Source organism: Mustelus asterias, chromosome 1 (genome assembly GCF_964213995.1).
Source record: "Mustelus asterias chromosome 1, sMusAst1.hap1.1, whole genome shotgun sequence".
In the NCBI taxonomy this organism is placed as follows: domain Eukaryota; kingdom Metazoa; phylum Chordata; class Chondrichthyes; order Carcharhiniformes; family Triakidae; genus Mustelus; species Mustelus asterias.
The window spans coordinates 200,647,368-200,672,085 of record NC_135801.1 but is presented as its reverse complement, the minus strand read 5'-3'; the positions used below and the strand labels follow the sequence as shown (position 1 = coordinate 200,672,085).

General features: G+C 49.1%; 1 protein-coding gene across 1 annotated transcript in view; it reads right to left on the bottom strand.

Moving 5' to 3' along the window:
- Positions 1 to 450: 450 nt before the first annotated feature.
- LOC144481240 (uncharacterized) overlaps positions 451 to 24,718 on the bottom strand; it is a 63,547-nt gene continuing 39,279 nt past the window's right edge. The window contains exons 4-5 of the mRNA XM_078200735.1: positions 24,065 to 24,143; positions 451 to 551 (exon numbers count right to left, since the gene is read on the bottom strand). Of these exons, the coding sequence (XP_078056861.1) occupies positions 543 to 551; positions 24,065 to 24,143 (88 nt within the window). The 3' untranslated portion in view covers positions 451 to 542. The remainder of the gene's footprint in view (positions 552 to 24,064; positions 24,144 to 24,718) is intronic.

Here is a 24,718-nt window from a genome sequence, read left to right as displayed (position 1 = left end):
GTTCTGCAATGCATTCTGATGCGCGATTGATTCACACGGGAGGCGAGAACGTACCCGGGAATAAAGGCTTTTATTCACGACAAATAGGAGCACACTACTCAACAATATTATCCCAGACTAAAGACTACTAGGAAGTAGCAGTGACCTTTATACTCCTGTAAGAAGGCGGAGTCCTGGGCGGAGCCGAACGAAGTGTACCACATAAACAGTAATAACAGGTGGAACACCCAACAACCCTAACCCCAACAGCAACGAGAGTAACACATATACAAGTACCCATAGTGATAACCATCTTTGGTTCACCACATTCACCCCTCCTTTAAAAACAAAGACAGGTGGGGTAAAAAAACAATAAGAACTGTCCACATGTTCACAAGTTCAGCCGAACCGGAGGTCCGCACCGTCTCTGCGACCTCCGCAGTACCGGCTCCAGTGCCGGTTCTGGTGACCGTGGTGACGACCCTCTCTCCGAGGTGGTGTCCACAGACTCCTCCAGTTCCTCTCCCGACCGCCGACCTCGAGATGGCGACAATCCCCTGGACTCAGGCAAGCTGCACACGGGAGTAAGAGGATCAAGTTGAGGTCCCGATGCTGCCCGCGCCGTGTCAGAAGGGGAGAGAGCGCATCATAAGAACATAAGAACATAAGAAATAGGAGCAGGAGTAGGCCATCTTGCCCCTCGAGCCTGCCCCGCCATTCAATAAGATCATGGCTGATCTGACGTGGATCAGTACCACTTACCCGCCTGATCCCCATAACCCTTAATTCCCTTAGCGATCAGGAATCCATCCATCCGCGCTTTAAACATATTCAGCGAGGTAGCCTCCACCACCTCAGTGGGCAGAGAATTCCAGAGAAGTACCTCTTGCCAATGGGTGATTGGAAGACCCCGAGACCGTAGCGCCAGTAAAACAGCCTTCCAGACTGTAGCGTTTTCTCTTTCGACCTGTCCGTTACCCCTGGGGTTGTAACTTGTAGTCCTACTTGAGGCAATTCCCTTAGAGAGCAGGTATTGCACTTGAATCCCAGGGGGACCAATATCCTGGCGGGAAGGTTGGCTAAGGCTACTGGAGAGACTTTAAACTAGAAAGGTTGGGGGGAGGGAATCGGAATGAGGGGACTGAGAGCGAGGAGGTTAGCTCGCAAATAGATAAGGAATGTAAACAGGGTAAGAGGGAGGTTAGACGAGTGATGGAGAAGGGAAGTGCTCAGGCTGAAGGTCTGAGATGTGTCTATTTTAATGCCAGGAGTGTAGTGAATAAAGTGGATGAGCTTAGAGCGTGGATTGCTGCTTCGAATTGTGATGTGGTGGCCATTACGGAGACTTGGATGTCTCAGGGACAGGACTGGGTGCTTCAGGTGCCGGGTTTTAGGTGTTTCAGGAAGGACAGGGAGGGAGGCAAGAGAGGGGGGGGAGTGGCACTGTTGATCAGGGATAGTGTCACGGCTGTAGAGAAGGTGGACGCCGTGGAGGGATTGACTACGGAGTCTCTGTGGGTGGAGGTTAGGAACAGGAAGGGGTCGGTAACGTTGCTGGGTGTTTTCTATAGGCCGCCCAATAGTAACAGAGATGTTGAGGAGCAGATGGGGAAACAGATCCTGGAGAGATGTAGGAATAACAGAGTTGTCGTGATGGGAGATTTTAATTTCCCAAACATAGATTGGAATATCCCTAGGGCTAGGGGTTTGGATGGAGAGGAGTTTGTTAGGTGTGTTCAGGAGAGTTTCCTGACACAGTATGTGGATAAGCCTACTAGAGGAGAGGCTGTACTTGATCTGGTGCTGGCTAATGAACCTGGACAGGTGGAGGATCTCTCGGTGGGTGAGCATCTTGGGGATAGCGATCATAATTCTATCTCCTTCACGATAGCATTGGAAAGAGATAGGATCAGGCAGGCTAGGAAAGTGTTTCTCTGGAGTAAAGGGAAATACAGTGTCATCAGGGAGGAAATTAGACGGGTAAATTGGAAGGAGGCATTCTTGGGGAAAAGTACCGAAGGAAAGTGGAGGATTTTCAAGGAATGTTTGTCTGGAGCTCTGCATGACAACGTTCCGATGAGACAGGGGGGTGTTGGTAGGGTACGGGAACCGTGGTGCACGAAGGTTGTGATGAACCTGGTGAATAAGAAAAGAGAGGCGTACAGAAGGTTCAGAGAGCTAGGAGGTGTTAAGGATTTAGAGGAGTATACGGGATGTAGGAAGGAGCTTAAGAAGGAAATTAGGAGAGCGAGAAGGGGTCATGAGAAGGCCTTGGCGGGTAAGATTAAGGAGAATCCCAAGGCTTTCTACAAATATGTCAAGAGTAAAAGGATGAGATGTGAAGGCATAGGACCCTTAAAAGGTGAAGGGGGAAAAGTTTGTGTGGAACCGTTAGAAATGGCGGAGCTGCTTAATGAATACTTTACCTCGGTATTCACGGTGGAAAGGGATCTGGGTGGTTGTACTGCTGGTTTGCGGTGGACAGAAAGGATCGAGCATGTGGACATAAAGAAAGAGGATGTGTTGGAACTATTGAATGGCATCAAGGTTGGTAAGTCGCCGGGACCGGATGGGATGTACCCCAGGTTACTGTGGGAGACGAGGGAGGAGATTGCGGAGCCTTTGGCGATGATCTTTGCATCGTCGATGGAGACGGGAGAGGTTCCGGAGGATTGGAGGATTGCAGATGTGGTCCCTATATTCAAGAAAGGGAACAGGGACAGCCCGGGAAATTACCGACCGGTGAGTCTAACCTCAGTGGTTGGTAAGTTGATGGAGAGGATCCTGAGAGACAGGATTTATGATCATCTAGAGAAGTTTAGTATGATCAAAAGTAGTCAGCACGGCTTTGTCAAGGGCAGGTCGTGCCTTACGAGCCTGGTTGAGTTCTTTGAAAATGTGACCAAACGCATTGACGAAGGAAGAGCGGTGGATGTGGTCTATATGGACTTCAGCAAGGCGTTCGATAAGGTCCCCCATGCAAGACTTCTTGAGAAAGTGAGAGGGCATGGGATCCAAGGGGCTGTTGCCTTGTGGATCCAGAACTGGCTTGCCTGCAGAAGGCAGAGAGTGGCTGTGGAGGGGTCTTTCTCTGCATGGAGGTCAGTGACCAATGGGGTGCCCCAGGGATCTGTTCTGGGACCCTTGCTGTTTGTCATTTTCATAAATGACCTGGATGAGGAAGTGGAGGGATGGGTTGGTAAGTTTGCTGACGACACCAAGGTAGGTGGTGTTGTGGATAGTTTGGAGGGATGTCAGAAGTTGCAGCGAGACATAGATAGAATGCAAGACTGGGCGGAGAAGTGGCAGATGGACTTCAACCCGGATAAGTGTGTGGTGATCCATTTTGGCAGATCCAATGGGATGAAGCAGCAGTATAATATGAAGGGTACCATTCTTAGCAGTGTAGAGGATCAGAAGGACCTTGGGGTCCGGGTCCATAGGACTCTTAAATCGGCCTCGCAGGTGGAGGATGCGGTCAAGAAGGCGTACGGCGTACTGGCCTTCATTAATCGAGGGATTGAGTTTAGGAGTCGGGAGATAATGCTGCAGCTTTATAGGACCCTGGTTAGACCCCACTTGGAGTACTGCGCGCAGTTCTGGTCACCTCATTACAGGAAAGATGTTGAAGCCATTGAAAGGGTGCAGAGGAGATTTACAAGGATGTTGCCTGGATTGGGGAGCATGCCTTATGAGGATAGGTTGAGGGAGCTTGGTCTCTTCTCCCTGGAGAGACGAAGGATGAGAGGTGACCTGATAGAGGTTTACAAGATGTTGAGAGGTCTGGATAGGGTAGACTCTCAGAGGCTATTTCCAAGGGCTGAAATGGTTGCTACGAGAGGACACAGGTTTAAGGTGCAGGGGTGTAGGTACAGAGGAGATGTCAGGGGTAAGTTTTTCACTCAGAGGGTGGTGGGTGAGTGGAATCGGCTGACGTCGGTGGTGGTGGAGGCAAACTCGTTGGGGTCTTTTAAGAGACTTCTGGATGAGTACATGGGATTTAATGGGATTGAGGGCTATAGATAGGCCTAGAGGTGGGGATGTGATCGGCGCAACTTGTGGGCCGAAGGGCCTGTTTGTGCTGTGGCTTTCTATGTTCTATGTTCTATGTTAAGTCGTCGCTCATAAACGACGAACCCCTATCACTGTGGATATAACTGGGGTAGCCGAACAGGGTGAAAAGACTCCGCAGGGCTTTGATGACCGTGGCAGAGGACATGACAGAACAGGGGATGGCAAAGGGGAATCGGGAGTATTCGTCAACAACGTTGAGGAAATACACGTTCCGATTCATCGAAGGGAGGGGCCCCTTGAAGTCGACACTCAGTCGTTCAAAAGGGCGAGTGGCTTTAATGAGGTGTGCCCTGTCAGGCCGGTAGAAGTGTGGCTTGCACTCTGCACATACCTGGCAGCGTCGAGTTATCGACCTGACATCCTCTATGGAATAGGGCAGATTCCGAGCCTTTACAAAATGGAAGAGCCGAGTGATCCACGGATGGCAGAGATCATTGTGGAGGGCCTGTAACCGGTCCTCCTGAACACTGGCACATGTTCCACGCAACAGGGCATCTGAGGGCTCATTGAGCTTCCCCGGACGGTACATGATATCATAGTTGTAGGTGGAGAGTTCGATTCTCCACCTCAAGATTTTATCATTCTTAATTTTTCCCTTTAACATGTTGTTGAACATAAAGGCCACGGACTGCTGGTCCGTGAGCAGGGTAAACCGTTTGCCAGCCAAATAATGGCGCCAATGCCGTACGGCTTCCACAATGGCCTGAGCCTCTTTCTCCACAGATGAGTGCCGAATTTCAGGGCCTTGGAGGGTGCGAGAGAAAAAGGCGACGGGCCTGCCCGCCTGGTTAAGTGTGGCGGCCAGGGCGAAATCAGATGCATTACTCTCCACCTGAAAGGGGATGGACTCATCGACAGAGTGCATCGTGGCTTTCGCGATGTCGGCTTTTATCCTTTCAAAGGCTAGGCGAGCCTCTGCTGCCAGGGGAAAAGAGGTAGATTTTATGAGCGGACGGGCTTTGTCTGCGTAATTGGGGACCCATTGTGCATAGTACGAGAAGAAGCCTAAGCATCTTCATAGAATCATAGAAACCCTACAGTGCAGAAGGAGGCCATTCGGCCCATCGAGTCTGCACCGACCACAATCCCACCCAGGCCCTACCCCCACATATTTTACCCGCTAATCCCTCTAACCTACGCATCCCAGGACTCTAAGGGGCAATTTTTTTAACCTGGCCAATCAACCTAACCCGCACATCTTTGGACTTCTCAGTGTTTTGATGCAAGTGGGTAGGGGAAGTTCAAGGAGGGGACGCATACGGTCTGGATCGGGGCCGATGACCCCGTTTTCCACCACGTATCCGAGGATTGCTAGGCGGTGCTTGCTGAATACGCACTTCTCCTTGTTATAGGTCAGGTTCAGGAGAGCCGCAGTGTGTAAAAACTTCTGGAGGTTGGCATCGTGGTCCTGCTGGTCATGGCCGCAGATAGTGACGTTGTCCAGGTACGGGAAGGTAGCCCGTAGCCCGTTTTGGTCCACCATTCGGTCCATCTCACGCTAGAAGACCGAGACCCCATTAGTGACACCGAAAGGGACTCTTAAAAAGTGGTAGAGACGGCCATCCGCCTCAAAGGCCGTGTATTTGCGGTCCTCTGGGCGAATGGGGAGCTGGTGGTAGGCTGACTTCAAGTCGATGGTGTTGAACACCCGGTACTGCGCAATCTGGTTGACCATGTCAGATATGCGCAGGAGAGGATCCGCGTCCAGCTGCGTGTACCTATTAATGGTCTGACTATAGTCTATGACCATCCGGGGCTTGTCTCCAGTCTTGACCACCACGACTTGTGCTCTCCATGGGCTAGTGCTAGGTTGAATGGCCCCTTCCCTGAGGAGCCGCTGAACCTCAGATCTAATAAAGATCCGATCCTCAGCACTGTAACGCCTACTCTTAGTTGCGATGGGCTTGCAGCCTGGCACGAGATTTTCGAATAGTGAAGGCGGGGTAATTTTGAATGTTGAGGGGCTGCATGTGGAGCGCGCTGGACAATTTGGAGGCTGCTGTTTTCCCACAAAGTGGAGGGAGTGGCCCATCGTACTGCAAGGTCACACTCCTCAGGTGGACCATAAAGTCTAGCCCCAGGAGTACCAGAGCGCAAAGGTGCAGTAGCACGAGGAGCTTGAAGTTCTCGTAGACTGTGCCCCGCACCGTTAGAGTTACCACACAGCTCCCGAGAACGTGGACAGATCGGGACCTCGATGCCATGGAGATTGTCTGCCTGACAGCTTGCACACGGAGAGTGCACCGTTTTACTGTATCCGGATGGATGAAGCTCTCCGTGCTCCCGCTGTCAAACAGGCAATGCTCCAGGTGCCCGTTTACCTCTATGTCCATCATGGACTTGTCGAGTCTGTGAGGCTTGGCCTGGTCCAGGATGATTGACGCCACTGTTGGATCCCGAGCGTAACTGCAGGCAGCTGAGATAGCCGACGACGAGGACCCCTGCTGGTCTCCTGTGGCCAATGTCAACCGAAATGGTTGCGCCCATGAATCGCACGTGGTCGAGGATGTTGAAAATGGCGGCACCCACAGGTCGCACGTGGCTGGCGTCGTCGTCATAGGAAATGGCGGCGCCCGTGGATCGCACGTGGCTGAAGACATCGACGAGGCCGGAGACGAGGAGATGGATCCTGGAGAGTCGCACGCAGCACTGCTGGACTTGGAAGGGGTCTTCGCTCGGCACACCTTAGCATAGTGCCCTTTCTTTCCACAGGCGGAGCAAAACACCACCCTGGCCAGACATCTTTGGCGAGGATGCTTCGCCAAACCGCAGAAGTAGCACCGTGGGCCTCCAGGAGCTACCGCAGCTGTCAGGTCCGAAGTTGGGAGCATCATCGCGCAGTTCCGAGGAGCCGCCGAGTACAGCTGAGGCGGCGGCTGTGCTTGCCACGCTGTTCCCACATGGTCGGTGGGGTAGGCTTCGAGATTTCTGGAGGCTGTCTCCAGTGCGTCGGCCAATTCTACCGTCTTAGCCAGGTCCAGGTTACCCTGCTCGAGCAGCCGCAGGCGGATATAGGACGAGCCGATTCCAGTCACGAACGCGTCCCGAATGAGGTCGTTGGTGCATTGAGTAGCCGACACCACCTTACAGTTGCAGGCTCTGGCTAGCTGTTGAAGTTCGTGCAGGTACTGTCCCGTAGTTTCGCCGGGCTGCTGCCGTCGAGTGCCTAAGAGGTGACGAGCATGAATTTTGTTCGGCTGTTTATTATACAGCCCCTTGAGCAAGTCGATAGCGTCTTTATAATTTTGGGAATCGCAAATTGTTGCATACACAGTGTCGCTCACCCTGGCGTGGAGGACCCGCAATCTGTCGGCGTCGGACTGGACTGCTGTCGAGGCCTCAATGTAATCCTCGAAGCACTTCAACCAATGGTCGAAAGTGTTCGACGCCCCAGCGGCATGCGGATCCAAGGTTAGCCGATCGGGCTTTAGCATCTGCTCCATTTTCTTCGAACAAAATTTTCAGCAATTGTAGTGAATAAAATTGATGCGCGATTGATTCACACGGGAGGCTAGAACGTACGCGGGAATAAAGGCTTTTATTCACTACAAATAGGAGCACACCACTCAACAATATTATCCCAGACTAAAGACTACTAGGAAGTAGCAGTGACCTTTATACTCCTGTAAGAAGGCGGAGTCCTGGGCGGAGCCGAACGGAGTGTGCCACATAAACAGTAATAACAGGTGGAACACCCAAACCCTAACCCCAACAGCAACGAGAGTAACACATATACAAGTACCCATAGTGATAACCATCTATGGTTCACCACACATTCTGCATTGCCACTTCAGGAAACAAAGACCAACTTTAAATATTTACAAAATATGGCTCCCTTACATAATGAGCGAGCTATTCAATAACCAGTGCAACTCACACTCATCTATGAAATTGAACTTGAAGCATCAAGAAATGAGTGGCATGGCCACCTGTCCATTTTAAACCCATTTCCGGTGAAATGGAAAAATTGTCCAATAAAAAATTAACAGTGGGGAAAGCAGGAGGAAGTGGTACATACTAAAAGAACAGCTGGGGGGAAAATTAGGACAATATGAAGAAGTGTTGTTGCCTCGTGGAATGAAAGGGACATATCATTCAAACTCCGAATCCCTACAGTACAGTAGGTGGCCATTCGGTCTGCACTGACTTTCTGAAAGAGCGCCATACCCAGGCCAACAGCACTCACCCCAACCATAACCCTGTGCATTTACCATGGCGAATCCACTTAACCTACATATCCTAGGACACAAAGGAGCAATTTAGCATCGCCTATCCACCTAACCTGCATATCTTTGAACTTTAGGTGTTAATTATACTTCATCAGCCGGGGGCATTGAGTACAACAGTTGGGAAATCATGTTGCAGCAATATCAAACCTTGGTTAGGCCGCATTTGGAGTATTGCGTGCAGTTCTGGTCACCACACTACAAGAAGGATGAGGAAACTTTGGAGAGACTGCAAAGAAGGTTCACCAGGATGTTGCCTGGTCCCGAGGGTGTTGGCTATGAGGAGAGGTTGAATAAACTAGGATTGTTTTCACTGGAAAGACGGAGGTTGAGGAGAGACCTGATAGAGGTCTACAAAATGATGAGAGGCACAGACAGGGTGGATAGTCAGAGGCTTTTTCCCAGGGTGGAAGTGTCAATTACAGGGGGGGGGGGGGGGGAGGAACCCAGAGCACTTAGAGGAAACCTACACAGACACGGGGAGAGTGGGTAAACTCCACAAAGAAGAACAAAGAGAAGTACAGCACAAGGAGGCCTTCAGCCCTCCGTGCTCGTGATGATCATAACAAAGAACAAAGAACAATACAGCACAGGAACAGGCCCTTCGGCCCTCCAAGCCCGTGCCGCTCCCTGGTCCAAACGAGACCATTCTTTTGTATCCCTCCATTCCCACTCCATTCATGTGGCTATCTTGATAAGTCTTAAACGTTCCCAGCGTGTCCACCTCCACCACCTTGCCCGGCAGCGCATTCCAGGCCCCCACCACCCTCTGCGTAAAATATGTCCTTCTGATATCTGTGTTAAACCTCCCCCCTTCACCTTGAACCTATGACCCCTCGTGAACGTCACCACCGAACTGGGAGAAAGCTTCCCACCTTTCACCCTATCTATGCCTTTCATAATTTTATACACCTCTATTAGGTCACCCCTCATCCACCGTCTTTCCAGTGAGAACAACCCCAGTTTACCCAATCTCTCCTCATAACTAAGCCCTTCCATACCAGGCAACATCTTGGTAAACCTCCTCTGCACTCTCTCCAAAGCCTCTACGTCCTTCTGGTAGTGTGGCGACCAGAACTGGACGCAGTATTCCAAATGCGGCTGAACCAACGTTCTATACAACCGCAACATCAGACCCCAACTTTTATACTCTATGCCCCGTCCTATAAAGGCCATATGCCTTATTCACTACCTTCTCCACCTGAGACGTCACCTTCAAGAATCTGTGGACTTGCACACCCAGGTCCCTCTGTGTATCTACACCTTTTATGGTTCTGCAATTTATCGTATAGCTCCCCCCTACGTTAGTTCTACCAAAATGCATCACTTCGCATTTATCTGGATTGAACTCCATCTGCCATTTCTTTGCCCAAATTTACAGCCTATCTATATCCTTCTGTAGCCTCTGACAATGTTCCTCACTATCTGCAAGTTCAGCCATTTTCGTGTCGTCCGCAAACTTACTGATCACCCCAGTTACACCTTCTTCCAGATCGTTTATATAAATCACAAACAGCAGAGGTCCCAATACAGAGCCCTGCGGAACACCACTAGTCACAGGCATCCAGCCGGAAAAAGACCCTTCCACTACCACCCTCTGTCTTCTGTGACCAAGCCAGTTCTCCACCCATCTAGCCACCTCCCCCTTTATCCCATGAGATCCAACCTTTTGCACCAACCTACCATGAGGGACTTTGTCAAACGCTTTACTAAAGTCCATGTAGACGACATCCACGGCCCTTCCCTCATCAACCATTCTAGTCACTTCTTCAAAAAACTCCACCAGGTTAGTGAGGCATGATCTCCCTCTCACAAAACCATGCTGACTATCGTTAATGAGTTTATTCCTTTCTAAATGCGCATACATCCTATCTCTAAGAATCCTCTCCAACAACCTCCCGACCACGGACGTCAAGCTCACCGGCCTATAACTTCCCGACTAATAATGATATGCTGACTACAAAAAATACCTTCTACCCTTACTCGGCCTGTATCCCTCTATTCCCTCCCTATTCATGTACCCATCCAGATGCCTCTTAAATGTTGCTAATGTGCCTGCTTCCACCACCTCCTCTGGCAGCGTGTTCAGGCATCTACCACTCTCTACGTGAAAAACTTCCCCTGCACATCTCCCTTAAACTTTCCCCCTCTCACCTTGAACCTGTGTCCCTTGTAATTGACACTTCCACCCTGGGAAAAAGCCTCTGACTATCCACCCTGTCTGTGCCTCTCATCATTTTGTAGACTTCGATCAGGTCTCCCCTCAGCCTCTGTCTTTCCAGTGAAAACAATCCTAGTTTATTCAACCTCTCCTCATAGCCAACACCCTCGAGACCAGGCAACATCCTGGTGAACCTTCTTTACACTCTCTCCAAAGCTTCCACGTCCTGCTGGTAGTGTGGTGACCAGAACTACACGCAGTACATAAGAACATAAGAAATAGAAGCAGGAGTAGGCCAGCTGGACCTTCGAGCCTGCCCCGCCATTCAACAAGATCATGGCTGATCTGAAGCGAATCAGTTCCACTTACCCGCCTGCTCCCCATATCCCCTAATTCCCTTATCGATCAGAAAACTATCTACCCGTGATTTAAACATATTCAACGAGGAAGCCTCCACCACTTCAATGGGCAGAGAATTCCAGAGATTCACTACCCTCTGAGAGAAGAAGTTCCCCCTCAACTCTGTTCTGAACCGGCCCCCCCTTATTTTGAGGCTGTGCCCTCTAGTTCTGGTTTCCCTTCTAAGTGGAAAGAATCTCTCCACTTCGACCCTATCCAGCCCCTTCATTATCTTATATGTCTCTATAAGATCACCCCTCATCCTTCTAAACTCCAACGAGTACAGACCCAACCTGTTTAATCTCTCCTCATAAGCTACACCCCTCATCTCCGGCATCAACCTGGTGAACCTTCTCTGCACTCCCTCCAAGGCCAATATATCCTTTCGCAAATAAGGGGACCAAAACTGCACACAGTACTCCAGTTGCGGCCTCACCAGTGCCTTGTACAGTTGCAGCAAGACCTCCCTGCTTTTATATTCCATCCCCCTCGCGATAAAGGCCAACATTCCATTTGCCTTCTTGATCACCTGCTGCACCTGCAGACTGAGTTTTTGCGATTCGTGCACAAGGACCCCCAGGTCCCTCTGCACAGTCGCACGATGTAATTTTTCTCCATTTAAATAATATTCCAATTTACTATTATTTCTTCCAAAGTGGATAACCTCACATTTGCTAACGTTATATTCCATCTGCCAGATCCTCGCCCACTCGCTCAGCCTATCCAAATCTCTCTGCAGACTTTCCGCGTCCTCCACGCAATTCGCTTTCCCACTCACCTTCGTGTCATCAGCAAACTTGAATACCCTACATTCAGTCCCCTCCTCCAGATCATCTATGTAAATGGTAAACGCGTGCACAGCGTTCTAAAGTGGGAAGGTGATCAGCCAGATGTCGTGGTACACGTCGGTACCAATGACGTGGGAAGGAAGAGTGAGGAGGTCCTAAAGAGTGAGTACAAAGAGCTTGGAAGGAAGTTAAAAAGCAGGACCCTGAGGGTAGTAATCTCAGGATTGCTACCTGAGCCACATGCCAGTGAGGGCAGGAGTAGGATGCTTGGGCGGATAAACACATGGCTGAGGAACAGGTGCAGGGGGCAGGGTTTCCAATTCTTGGATCATTGGGACCTCTTTTGGGGCAGGTAGGACCTGTACAAGAGAGACGGGTTACACCTAAACTACAAGGGGACCAATATACTTGCAGGGAGATTTGCTAGTGTTATTGGGGAGCGTTCAAACTAGATTTGCAGGGGGGTGGGAACCAGAGTGCCAGAGCAGATAGTGGAGCAGGGGTAAAAAGACAGGTTAGTTCAAGCAAAATCACAAATGGAAGGGTAGAGTGTGGTGGAAATAATTTTTTGAGGTGTGTCTATTTCAATGCCAGGAGTATTGTGGGGAAGGCAGATGAGCTGAAGGCATGGATAGACACATGGAAATATGACATTATAGCCATTAGTGAAACTTGGCTACAGGAGGGGCAGGACTGGCAGCTCAATGTTCCAGGGTTCCAATGTTTCAGGCGGGATAGAGGCAGAGGGATGAAAGGTGGGGGGGTGGCATTGTTGGTCAGGGAAAATGTTACAGCGGTACTCAGGCAGGATAGATTAGGGAGCTTGTCTACAGAGGCCCGATGGGTGGAGCGGAGAAACAGGAAAGGTATGACCACATTAATGGGCTTGTATTATAGACCACCCAATAGTCAGCGAGAATTGAAGGAGCAAATCAGTGGAGAGATAGCTGACAACTGCAAGAAACACAAAGTTGTGATAGTAGGGGATTTTAATTTTCCACATATAGATTGGGACTCGCATACTGTTAAAGGTTTAGACGGGATAGAGTTTGTAAAATGTGTTCAGGAGAATTTTCTACATCAGTATATAGAGGTGCCAACTAGAGGATGCGATATTGGATCTCCTATTGGGAAATGAGTTAGGGCAGGTGATGGATGCGAGTGTGAGGGAACACTTTGGATCCAGTGATCATAATGCCATTAATTTCAACCTGATCGTGGATAAGGATAGATCTGGTCCTCGGGTTGAAGTTCTGAACTGGAAAAAGGCCACATTTGATGAAATGAGAAGGGATCTGGGAAGTGTGGATTGGCACAGGCTGTTCTCTGGTAAGGATGTAAATGGAAAGTGGGAGGCCTTCAAAGGAGAAATTTTGAGAGTGCAGAGTTTGTATGTTCCTGTCAGGATTAAAGGCAAAGTAAATAGGAATAAGGAACCTTGGTTCTCGAGGGAGATTGTAACACTGATTAAGAGGAAGAGAGAGTTGTATGAAATGTACAGGCAGCAAGGAACACATCAGATGCTCGAGGAGTATAAAAAGTGCAAGAAGCTACTTAAGAGGGAAATCAGGAGGGCTAAAAGAAGACATGAGGTTGCTTTGGCAGACAGAGTGAAGGAAAATCCAAAGAGCTTCTATAGGTATGTTAGGAGCAAAAGGATAGTGAGGGATAAAATTGGTCCTCTTGAAGACCAGAGTGGTAGACTGTGTATGGAACCAAAAGAGATGGGGGAGATACTAAATGGTTTTTTTGCATCCGTATTTACTGAGGAAACGGGCATGGAGTCTACGGAAATAGGGCAAACTGGTAGGGAGGCCATGGAACCTTTACAGATTAAAGGGGAGGAGGTGCTCGCTGTCTTGAGGCAAATCAGAGTGGATAAATCCCCAGGACCGGACAGGGTATGCCCACGGACCTTGAGGGAAGCTAGTGTTGAACTTGCAGGGGCCCTGGCAGACATATTTAAAATGTCAGTATTCACGGGGGAGGTGCCGGATGATTGGAGGGTGGCTCATGTTGTTCCGTTGTTTAAAAATGGTTCCAAAAGAAATCCGGGAAATTATCGGCCAGTAAGTTTGACGTCGGTGGTGGGCAAGTTATTGGAAGGTGTGATAAGGGATAGGATCTACAAATATTTGGATAGACAGGGACTTATTAGGGAGAGTCAACATGGCTTTGTGCGTGGTAGATCATGGTTGACCAATCTATTAGAGTTTTTCGAGGAGGTTACCAGGAAAGTGGATGAAGGGAAGGCGGTGGATGTTGTCTCCCTGGATTTCAGCAAGGCCTTTGACAAGGTCCCTCATGGGAGGTTAGTTAGGAAGGTTCAGTCGCTAGGTATACATGGGGAGGTAGTAAATTGGATAAGACACTGGCTCAATGGAAGAAGCCAGAGAGTGGTTGTGGAGGATTGCTTCTCTGAGTGGAGGACTGTGACTAGTGGTGTGCCGCAGGGATCGGTGTTGGGTCCATTGTTGTTTGTCATCTATATCAATGATCTGGATGATAATGTGGTAAATTGGATCAGCAAGTTTGCTGATGATACAAAGATTGGAGGTGTAGTGGACAGTGAGGAAGGTTTTCAAAGCTTGCAGAGGGATTTGGACCAACTAGAAAAATGGGCTGAAAAATGGCAAATGGAATTTAACGCAGACAAGTGTGAGATATTGCACTTTGGAAGGACAAACCAAAGAAGAACGTACAGGGTAAATGGTAGGACTCTGAAGAGTGCAGTTGAACAGAGGGATCTGGGAATACAGGTACAGAATTCCCTAAAAGTGACGTCACAGGTGGATAGGGTCGTAAAGAGTGCCTTTGGTACATTGGCCTTTATAAATCGGAGTATCGAGTATAAAAGTTGGAGTGTTATGGTAAGGTTATATAAGGCATTGGTGAGGCCGAATTTGGAGTATTGTGTACAGTTTTGGTCACCTAGTTACAGGAAGGATGTAAATAAGATTGAAAGAGTGCAGAGAAGGTTCACAAGGATGTTGCCGGGACTTGAGAAGCTGAGTTACAGAGAGAGATTGAATAGGTTGGGACTTTATTCCCTGGAGCGTAGAAGATTGAGGGGAGATTTGATAGAGGTGTATAAGATTTTGATGGGTATAGATAGAGTGAATGCAAGCAGGCTTTTTCCGCTGAGGCTAGGGGAGAAAAAAACCAGAGGGCATGGGTTAAGGGCGAAAGGAGAAAAGTTTAAAGGGAATATTAGGGGGGGCTTCTTCACGCAGAGAGTGGTGGGAGTGTGGAGTGAGCTGCCAGATAAAGTGGTAAATGCGGGGTCACTTTTAACATTTAAGAAAAACTTGGACGGGTTCATGGATGAGAGGGGTGTGGAGGGATATGGTCCAAGTGCAGGTCAGTGGGACTCGGCATAAAATGGTTCGGCACACACAAGAAGGGCCAAAAGGCCTGTTTCTGAGCTGTAATTTTCTATGGTTCTATAGTTCTAATTGAGGCCCCAGCACCAATCCCTGCGGCACGCCACTGGTCACCAACTCCCAACCAGAAAAGCACCCATTTATCCCAACTCTCTGCTTCCTGTTAGGTAGCCAATCCCCAATCCACGCCAACACCTTACCCCTAACTCTGTGTACCCCAATCTTCTGCAGCAACCTTTTGTGAGGCACCTTATCGAACGCCTTCTGGAAATCTAAAAACATCCACCGGTTCCCCTCTGTCAACCGCACTAGTGACATCTTCATAAAAGTCCAGTAGATTCGTCAAACACGACTTTCCCTTCATGAATCCATGCTGCGTCTGCTTGATCGAACCATTCTTATTCAGGTGCTCTGTTATTTCCTCTTTAATAATGGACTCTAGCATCTTCCCAACTACGGACGTTAAGCTCACCGGCCTGTAGTTAACCGCCTTTTGTCTACTTCCTTTTTTAAACAGCGGTGTAACAGTAGCTCTTTTCCAGTCAGCCGGCACTACCCCAGAGTCCAGCGAATTTTGATAAATTACTACTTTCGCATCTGCTATTACCTCAGCCATTTCTTTCAGTACCCTGGGATGCATTCCATCCAGGCCCGGGGACTTGTCTACCTTCAGTCCTATTAGTCTACCAAGCACCACCTCCTTAGTAACAGTAATTGTATTGAGGACCTCCCCTCCCACCAACTCTCGATCTCTAATATTCGGCAAACTATTTGTGTCTTCCACCGTGAAGACCGACACAAAGAACTTCTTTAAAGTCTCAGCCATTTCCTCGTTTTCCACTATTAAATCCCCCCTCTCATCTTCCAAGGGTCCAACATTCACTCTAGCCACTCTATTCCTTTTTATATACTTGTAAAAACTTTTACTATCATTTTTTATATTTTGAGCTAGTTTAGTTTCATAATCTATCTTTCCTTTCTTAATCGCTTTCTTAGTCGTTCTTTGTTTTTCTTTAAAGCTTTCCCAATCCACTAATTCTCCACTATTTTTGGCCACTCTGTACGCATCTGATTTTATTTTAATACTCTCCTTTATTTCCTTTGTTATCCACGTCCGGTTATCCTTTTTCTTACAGTCCTTCTTTATCACTGCAATATATTTTTGCTGAGTACTTAAAAAAATCTCCTTAAAAATCCTCCACTGTTCCTCAACTGTCCTACCTACTCCAAATGCAGCCTCACCAAGGTTTAACATAGCTGCAACATGATTTCCCAACCCCTGTATTCAATGCCCCAGCTGATGAAGTATAATTCACACCTAAATTCGATCCTCCAAAATGCATCACCTCACATTTGTCCAGATTAAACTCCATCTGCCAATTCTGTGTCCAAGTTTCCAATCTATTTATATCCTGTTGCATCTTCTGACAATCCTCGGCACTATCAGCAACTCTGCCAATCTTGTGTCATCCACAAATTTACTAATCAGACCACCCACATTGGCATGTGGAAGTGTGATATAGTGGCCATCACAGAGACACGGTTGAAGGAAGGACAATTCAACTCAACATCCCGGGATATAGAATCTTCAGGCGAGACAGGGGAGGGGATAAAAGAGGAGGAGGCATTGCATTATTAGTTAAGGAGTCAGTTACTAAGGAGAATGATATATTAGAGGGGGCAGCAAATGAAGCTTTGTGGGTAGAGTTTCGGAATAAAAAAGGGTAGCCACATTGTTAGGTGTTTATTATCGACCCCCAGATAGTCAGAGGAATACTGAGGAGCAAACAGGTGCTCGGTTTGTGGAGGTGTGGAAAAAGCAGAGGAGATTCACCAGGGTGTTGCCTGGGATGGAAAATTTAAGTTATGAAGAGAGGTTGGATAGGCTTGGGTTGTTTTCGTTGGAGCAGAGAAGGCTGAGGGGCGACCTGTTCGAGGTGTACCAGATTATGAGAGAGGTGGACAAAGTGGCTAGGGAGCAGCAGTTCCTCTCAATTGAAGAGTCAGTCACAAGAGGACGTAGGTTCAAGGTGAGGGGAAGGACGTTTAGGGGGATATGAAGATGATTCTTTTTACCCAGATGGTGTTGATGGTCTGGAATGCGCTGCCTGGGAGCGTGGTAGAAGCTGGTTGCTTCACATCCCAACCATCCATCCACAAGTGTATCAAGGAGTTCACAGATGACCTGTATGCCCGAGCTGGCCAGTATATTAAATTTGACCTGGACCAGGCCCAGCATGCCTGATCCTTGCTGCCACCAGCCTTCTAGTGCCTGGGTGGTCTTGCTTGTTGTTGCCATCGTCCTCCTTCTCTTCCTCCTCCTCCTGCTAGGTGGCCTGCTCCCCAGGGATGCCCAGCTGATCGGCTTCCACGTCCTCCTCCTGCGAAAGGTCTCTTCGCAGCTGCGCCCGGAAGCCCAGGCTGCAGGATCCATGGCCATCGTGGGAATGCCAAATGTGCAGGGGGCTATAGACTGCACCCAAATCGCCCTCAAGGGCCCGGTCAGGAATCTAGGAAGATTCATGAACAGAAAGGGCTTCCATTCAATAAATGTGCAATTGGTGTGTGACCATCAGCTTAACATCATGCATGTCTGCGCCAGACAGTCCGGCAGCATGCATGACAGCTTCATATTGAGGAGTTCTGTGACCAGGAGGGGCAGGGGGGGGGTGATTCTCTCGTTCCGACCCACTAATTTTTTGGAGGGGGTCAGTCGGGAGGTGCATGTGTGCGCCGATTCGTGCATGTGTTCCCGACCCATGCGTGTCTCCCACCTCCGGAAATCAGGTGCGGTTGGGACTGTGCAGGAAACTGGCGGGAAGACCAGGTAAGTACTTTAAATGTGTTTGTAATGTTATTGTGATTATCGGGCCTGGGACTGAATTCTCCACACAGAATAGCATCTCCCACCCAGTCAGTACAATTTCACTCCGGCAGGGTTTAGAACCATAGAACCATAGAAAATTACAGCTCAGAAACAGGCCTTTTGGCCCTTCTTGTCTGTGCTGAACCATTTTATGCCTAGTCCCACTGACCTGCACTTGGACCATATCCCACCACACCCCTCTCATCCATGAACCCGTCCAAGTTTTTCTTAAATGTTAAAAGTGACCCCGCATTTACCACTTTATCCGGCAGCTCATTCCACACTCCCACCACTCTGCGTGAAGAAGCCCCCCCTAATATTCCCTTTAAACTTTTTTCCTTTCACCCTTAACCCATGCCCTCTGGTTTTTTTCTCCCCCAGCCTCAGCGGAAAAAGCCTGCTTGCATTCACTCTATCTATACCCATCAAAATCTTATACACCTCTATCAAATCTCCCCTCAATCTTCTACGCTCCAGGGAATAAAGTCCCAACCTCGTTCCCCACTTTTGGGGAACAAACAGGAGACCCTGCTGGAGTGAAGGGGGGGTGCAGTCAGGGCCCAGCAGGGGGTCAGGGGTTGGTGCCCCCTGGCAGTGCCCAAGGGGCAAAGTGTCCATTCCCAGGGCATCTTAGAACCGCCAATCGGACATCAGGCAGTGCCAAAGAGGCGGGCCTAGGGGGAGGGGCCGATGGGCGATCGGTGGGGTTGGGGGATCCCACTGCCACTCTGCATGGACGTTGGTCAGGACTGGAGGGAGGCCGGCGATTGGGGCAGGCTTACGGGGGCATGGTTTTTCGGGAGTGGGGGATCTCCCTACTGTGGGGGGGGGCTCCCTACTGTGGGGGGGGCTCTGCATCCCGGGTGGGGGGGGGAGGGGGGAGATGGGGAGTCTGTTAAGGTTGGGGGATCATAACTTCTGGGGGCCGGGACTGCCAGGATCGGCGGGGAAGGGGGGAGGGCGGATTCTGCCTCCTGGGGTGGGCGGGGGGTGGTGGCTGCATCCATGGGGGGGTCTGCTGGGGTGGGGGGATCATCACTGCTGGGGTCGGTGGCTGAGGGTCGGGGCTGGCCTGGGAATGCTTGTGGGGGCTGCGATTGAGCCGTGGGGGTGTCGGGAGAGGCAGCACTGTGGGGGTCCCAAGCTGTCCAGCAATGGAACTGTCCAGCAAACTGCAGGCTGACAGATCGGGGCCACTGCGCAGGCGCAGAGTTCTGGAACTGTCGGACTCCGGCGTGAATAGGCCCCGGCCCCCCGAGCTTTCAATGATATTCCCGATTGTGACTTCTGTATCGCACGTGGGAGATTCGAGTCTGAACTCCCACTGAAAATACAATCGTGATTTACACCAGTTTTCCCGCCAATTCAGCACTTGGAATGTTTTGGGGAGAATCGCCCTCCCTGATGTCTGGAGGTCTTTCAGGGGGAGCCCAGGGTGCAGGTATGACTCGTGGGAGACTTGGGGTACCTACTTTGGACTTGCCTGATGATGCCTGTGTGGAGTGGGACTGATGTGGAGACCCAATATAATAAGGCCCATGTTGCCACCCATTGAATAGTGGAGTATAGGGTTCCTCAAAACACAGTTCAGGTGCCTGGACTGCTCTGGGGGGTCCTCCAATCTAATCTAAAATTCAGAAACGCGCCCGGTTTCACACTGGTTCTGATCTTACCAGCCACTTTTTCTGGGCATGAATAGCTTCTCCCCCAAAATGGGCAAGACACACATCAGCATGTATTTGAATATATTTCAAGATAATTAGTCAGTGCAGCATGCAATCGTCACCCTTCACCAATGTTAACCACATGGTCAGTCAGACGTCACATCGGCAAGATGCTCTATATAATTGTGGTTCAGGCGCAGCAGTGATGAAGGCAAGTGAGGAGGTGAGTAACACAGAGCACCAACCTCCCGGAAATCCATATCTGTGCCAGATGTGTGGAACTGCAACTCCTGAAGGATCGTGTAAGGGAGCTGGAGCTGAGGCTCGATGAACTCAGTTTAGTTAGGGAAAATGAGAGATTAATAGATAAAAGTTACAGTCAGGTAGTGACACCAGGGTCTCGGAAGGAAGACACGTGGGTCACAGTTAGGAGGAGTAATAGTCAGAAGGGTGATGTGCCAGAAAGTACCCCAGTGGCAGTCTCCCATAAAAGAAAGGGATGGGCAACAGATGGGAGAAGGGAAGAGAGCGAGCAGTCTGTGGAGGGATCCCCTGTGGTTGTCCCTCTCCAAAATAGGTATATTGTTTTGGATTCTGTGGAGGGGGATGACCCTCCGGGGGTAAGCCACGAGGACCAGATCGCCTCCACGGAGACAGGCTCAGGGGTCCGGAAGGGAAAGAAGGGGTTTAGGAGAGCGATAGTTGTGGGGGACGCAATGGTTAGAGGCACGGACAGGCAGTTCTGTGGGAGTGAACGTGAATCCAGGATGGTAGTCTGCCTCCCTGGTGCCGGGGTACTGGATGTCTCCAAGAGGGTAGGAAGCATATTTAAAAAGGAAGGTAGTCAAACGGATGTGATTATACACATTGGTGAAAATGATGAAGGTAGGAAGAGCAGGGGGGTCATACGAGAGAAATTCAGGGAGTTGGGTGCTAGGCTAAAAAGTAAAACCTCCAGGGTAGCAATCTCTGGACTGCTCCCGGTGTCTAGTGCAAGTGAGGCTTGGAACAGGGAGATTCTACAGTTGAACGCGTGGCTAAAGGACTGGTGCAAGAGGGAGGGTTTTAAATTCATAGATAACTGGGAAATCTTCAAGTCAGGATGGCAACTGTACAGAAAGGATGGGTTACACCTTAACTGGAAGGGAGCAAATGTCCTGGCTGGGAGTTTTGCTAGAGTGTTTCGGCAGGATTTAAACTAGTGTGGCAGGGGGGTGGGGAACAAAACAGGAGGTCAGTAAATACTGAGGCTTGGGTTGAGCTGGGGGCCAGGGCAAGGCTAGCCAAGAAGAGGAGCACTCTGGAGGAGGATGACCTGAGTGGGCCTGGAGGTCTGGAGTGCATCTGCTTCAATGCGAGGAGCGTAATGGGTAAAACAGACGAACTTAGGGCCTTAATGCTTATGCGGAATTTAGAACATAGAACATAGAACATAGAACATTACAGCGCAGAACAGGCCCTTCGGCCCACGATGTTGCACCGACCAGTTAAAAAAAAAAACTGTGACCCTCCAACCTAAACCAATTTCTTTTCGTCCATGAACCTATCTACGGATCTCTTAAACGCCCCCAAACTAGGCGCATTTACTACTGATGCTGGCAGGGCATTCCAATCCCTCACCACCCTCTGGGTAAAGAACCTACCCCTGACATCGGTTCTATAACTAACCCCCCTCAATTTAAAGCCATGCCCCCTCGTGCTGGATTTCTCCATCAGAGGAAAAAGGCTATCACTATCCACCCTATCTAAACCTCTAATCATCTTATATGTTTCAATAAGATCCCCTCTTAGCCGCCGCCTTTCCAGCGAAAACAATCCCAAATCCCTCAGCCTCTCCTCATAGGATCTCCCCTCCATACCAGGCAACATCCTGGTAAACCTCCTCTGCACCCTCTCCAAAGCCTCCACATCCTTCCTGTAATGTGGGGACCAGAACTGCACACAGTACTCCAAGTGCGGCCGCACCAGAGTTGTGTACAGTTGCAACATAACGCTACGACTCCTAAATTCAATCCCCCTACCAATAAACGCCAAGACACCATATGCCTTCTTAACAACCTTATCTACTTGATTCCCAACTTTCAGGGATCTATGCACACATACACCTAGATCCCTCTGCTCCTCCACACTATTCAAAGTCCTCCCGTTAGCCCTATACTCAACACATTTGTTATTCCTACCAAAGTGAATTACCTCACACTTCTCCGCATTAAACTCCATCCGCCATCTCTCGGCCCAACTTTGCAACCTGTCTAAGTCTTCCTGCAAACTACGACACCCTTCCTCACTGTCTACCACACCACCGACTTTGGTGTCATCAGCAAATTTGCTAATCCACCCAACTATACCCTCATCCAGATCATTAATAAATATTAATTTGGATGTGGTTGCGGTGACCGAAACTTGGTTAAAAGGACAGGACTGGCAGCTGAATATTCCGGGGTATAAGTGTTTTAGGCGAGACAGAGGAGGGGCTAAAAAAGGTGGGGGAGTAGCGATATTAGTTAAGGAGCATATTACCACGGTGCAGAGGGCAGACAACTTAGAGGGGTCATGTACTGAGTCGCTGTGGGGGGAACTCAGAAACAGGAAGGGTGCAGTCACTATGCTGGGGGTGTACTACAGACCACCCAACAGCCCACGGGATGTGGAGGGAAGGATATGTCAGGGGCGTGTTAACCGGGAGTGTCTCGGAGGGAGGTGTTGACCCGTTAGAGAAAATCTCCATTACAAGAGAGGAAGTGTTAGGTTTTTTGGGGAACATTAAAACTGACAAAGCCCCAGGGCCTGATGGCATCTATCCTCGACTGCTCAGGGAGACGAGAGATGAAATTGCTGGGCCTCTGACGGAAATCTTTGTCGCTTCTTTGGACACGGGTAAGGTCCGAGGATTGGAAGATAGTGAATGTGGTCCCGTTGTTTAAGAAGGGTAGCAGGGATAACCCAGGAAATTATAGGCCGGTGAGCTTGACGTCCGTGGTAGGGAAGTTGTTGGAGAGGATTCTTAGAGACAGGATGTAAGTGCATTTAGAACGGAACAATCTCATCAGTGACAGACAGCATGGTTTTGTAAGAGGGAGGTCGTGCCTTACAAATTTGGTGGAGTTTTTTGAGGAAGTGACAAAAACGGTTGATGAAGGAAGGGCCGTGGATGTCGTCTATATGGATTTCAGTAAGGCATTTGACAAAGTCCCACATGGCAGGTTGATTAAGAAGGTTAAGGCTCATGGGATACAAGGAGAAGTGGCTAGATGGGTGGAGAACTGGCTTGGCCATAGGAGACAGAGGGTAGTGGTCGAAGGGTCTTTTTCCGGCTGGAGGTCTGCGATCAGTGGTGTTCCGCAGGGCTCTGTACTGGGACCTCTGCTATTTGTGATATATATAAATGATTTGGAAGAAGGTGTAACTGGTGCAATCAGCAAGTTTGCGGATGACACGAAGATGGCTGGACTTGCGGATAGCGAAGAGCATTGTCGGGCAATACAGCAGGATATAGATAGGCTGGAAAATTGGGCGGAGAGGTGGCAGATGGAGTTTAATCTGGATAAATGCGAAGTGATGCATTTTGGAAGAAATAATGTAGGGAGGAGTTATACAATAAATGGCAGAGTCATCAGGAGTATAGAAACACAGAGGGACCTAGGTGTGCAACTCCACAAATCCTTGAAGGTGGCAACACAGGTGGAGGTGGTGGTGAAGAAGGCATATGGTATGCTTGCCTTTATAGGACGGGGTATAGAGTATAAAGCTGGAGTCTGATGATGCAGCTGTACAGAACGCTGGTTAGGCCACATTTGGAGTACTGCGTCCAGTTCTGGTCGCCGCACTACCAGAAGGACGTGGAGGCGTTAGAAAGAGTGCAGAGAAGGTTTACCAGGATGTTGCCTGGTATGGAGGGTCTTAGCTATGAGGAGAGATTGGGTAAACTGGGGTTGTTCTCCTTGGAAAGACGGAGAATGAGGGGAGAACTAATAAAGGTGTACAAGATTATGAAGGGGATAGATAGGGTGAACGGTGGGAAGCTTTTTCCCAGGTCGGAGGTGACGATCACGAGGGGTCACGGGCTCAAGCTGAGAGGGGCGAAGTATAACTCAGATATCAGAGGGATGTTTTTTACACAGAGGGTGGTGGGGGCCTGGAATGCGCTGCCAAGTAGGGTGGTGGAGGCAGGCACGCTGACATCGTTTAAGACTTACCTGGATAGTCACATGAGCAGCCTGGGAATGGAGGGATACAAACGATTGGTCTAGTTGGACCAAGGAGCGGCACAGGCTTGGAGGGCCGAAGGGCCTGTTTCCTGTGCTGTACTGTTCTTTGGATGCGAAGGCAGCCTTAATTCTTTAGTCTTTCATCAAAACAGTTGTTAGTTTCAAACTTTGATCACAACCTTTAATCTTTTAACCACTTCTTGTTCAAAAAGTAAGGAAATTGAATAAGGAGGGAGAAATAAATGCTTGGCAGCTATATTCAAATTCTACAAACAAATATAAAAAAGTGTTGTATTGCTTAAATGTGATCTCTCACCAGTGCACTGTTTTGTTCTGTCACCAGAGTCCTATTTACATCATAATATGAGACCTGAAATCCCTCTGATACAAGCATTCTGCAAATGAAACAGACATGGATTGTAAAAGCAAACTCTTAAACCAGGCAGGGTATTTTGTTTACCTTAATTGATGTATCTTTGGCTGTCAAGACAGCTAAGAATGCGACTTGTTCAAATATCACAATGTTGACTTAAGAACATAAGAAAGAGAAGCAAGAGTAGGTCACTTAGCTGTTTGAGTCTGCCCTGCCATGTAATATGATCATGAACAATCTGACTGTGGCCTTAATTCCACTTCCCTGCCAAGCCTCCCATAACAAGTGATTTGAGATTCTTTAGGATGTAACCTGGGTCTAGAGAGGCTTCAAAAAGATATAAACAAGTTAAGTGAGTGATGGACAAGATAGCAGATGGAGTATACTGTGGGGAAGTATGAAGTTACTCACTTTGATTGTCAGAATAAAAATGCAGAATATTTTTTAAAGGTTGAAACTTGTAAATATTGATGTTCAGAAAGACCTGGATGTGATCAGTACAGTGGAAATTCACTTAGTTGATCTCTGGGATGAAGTGGTTTTCCTCTGAAGAAAGGCTGAGTAAATTGGGTCTATATTCTCTGAGGATTAGAAGGC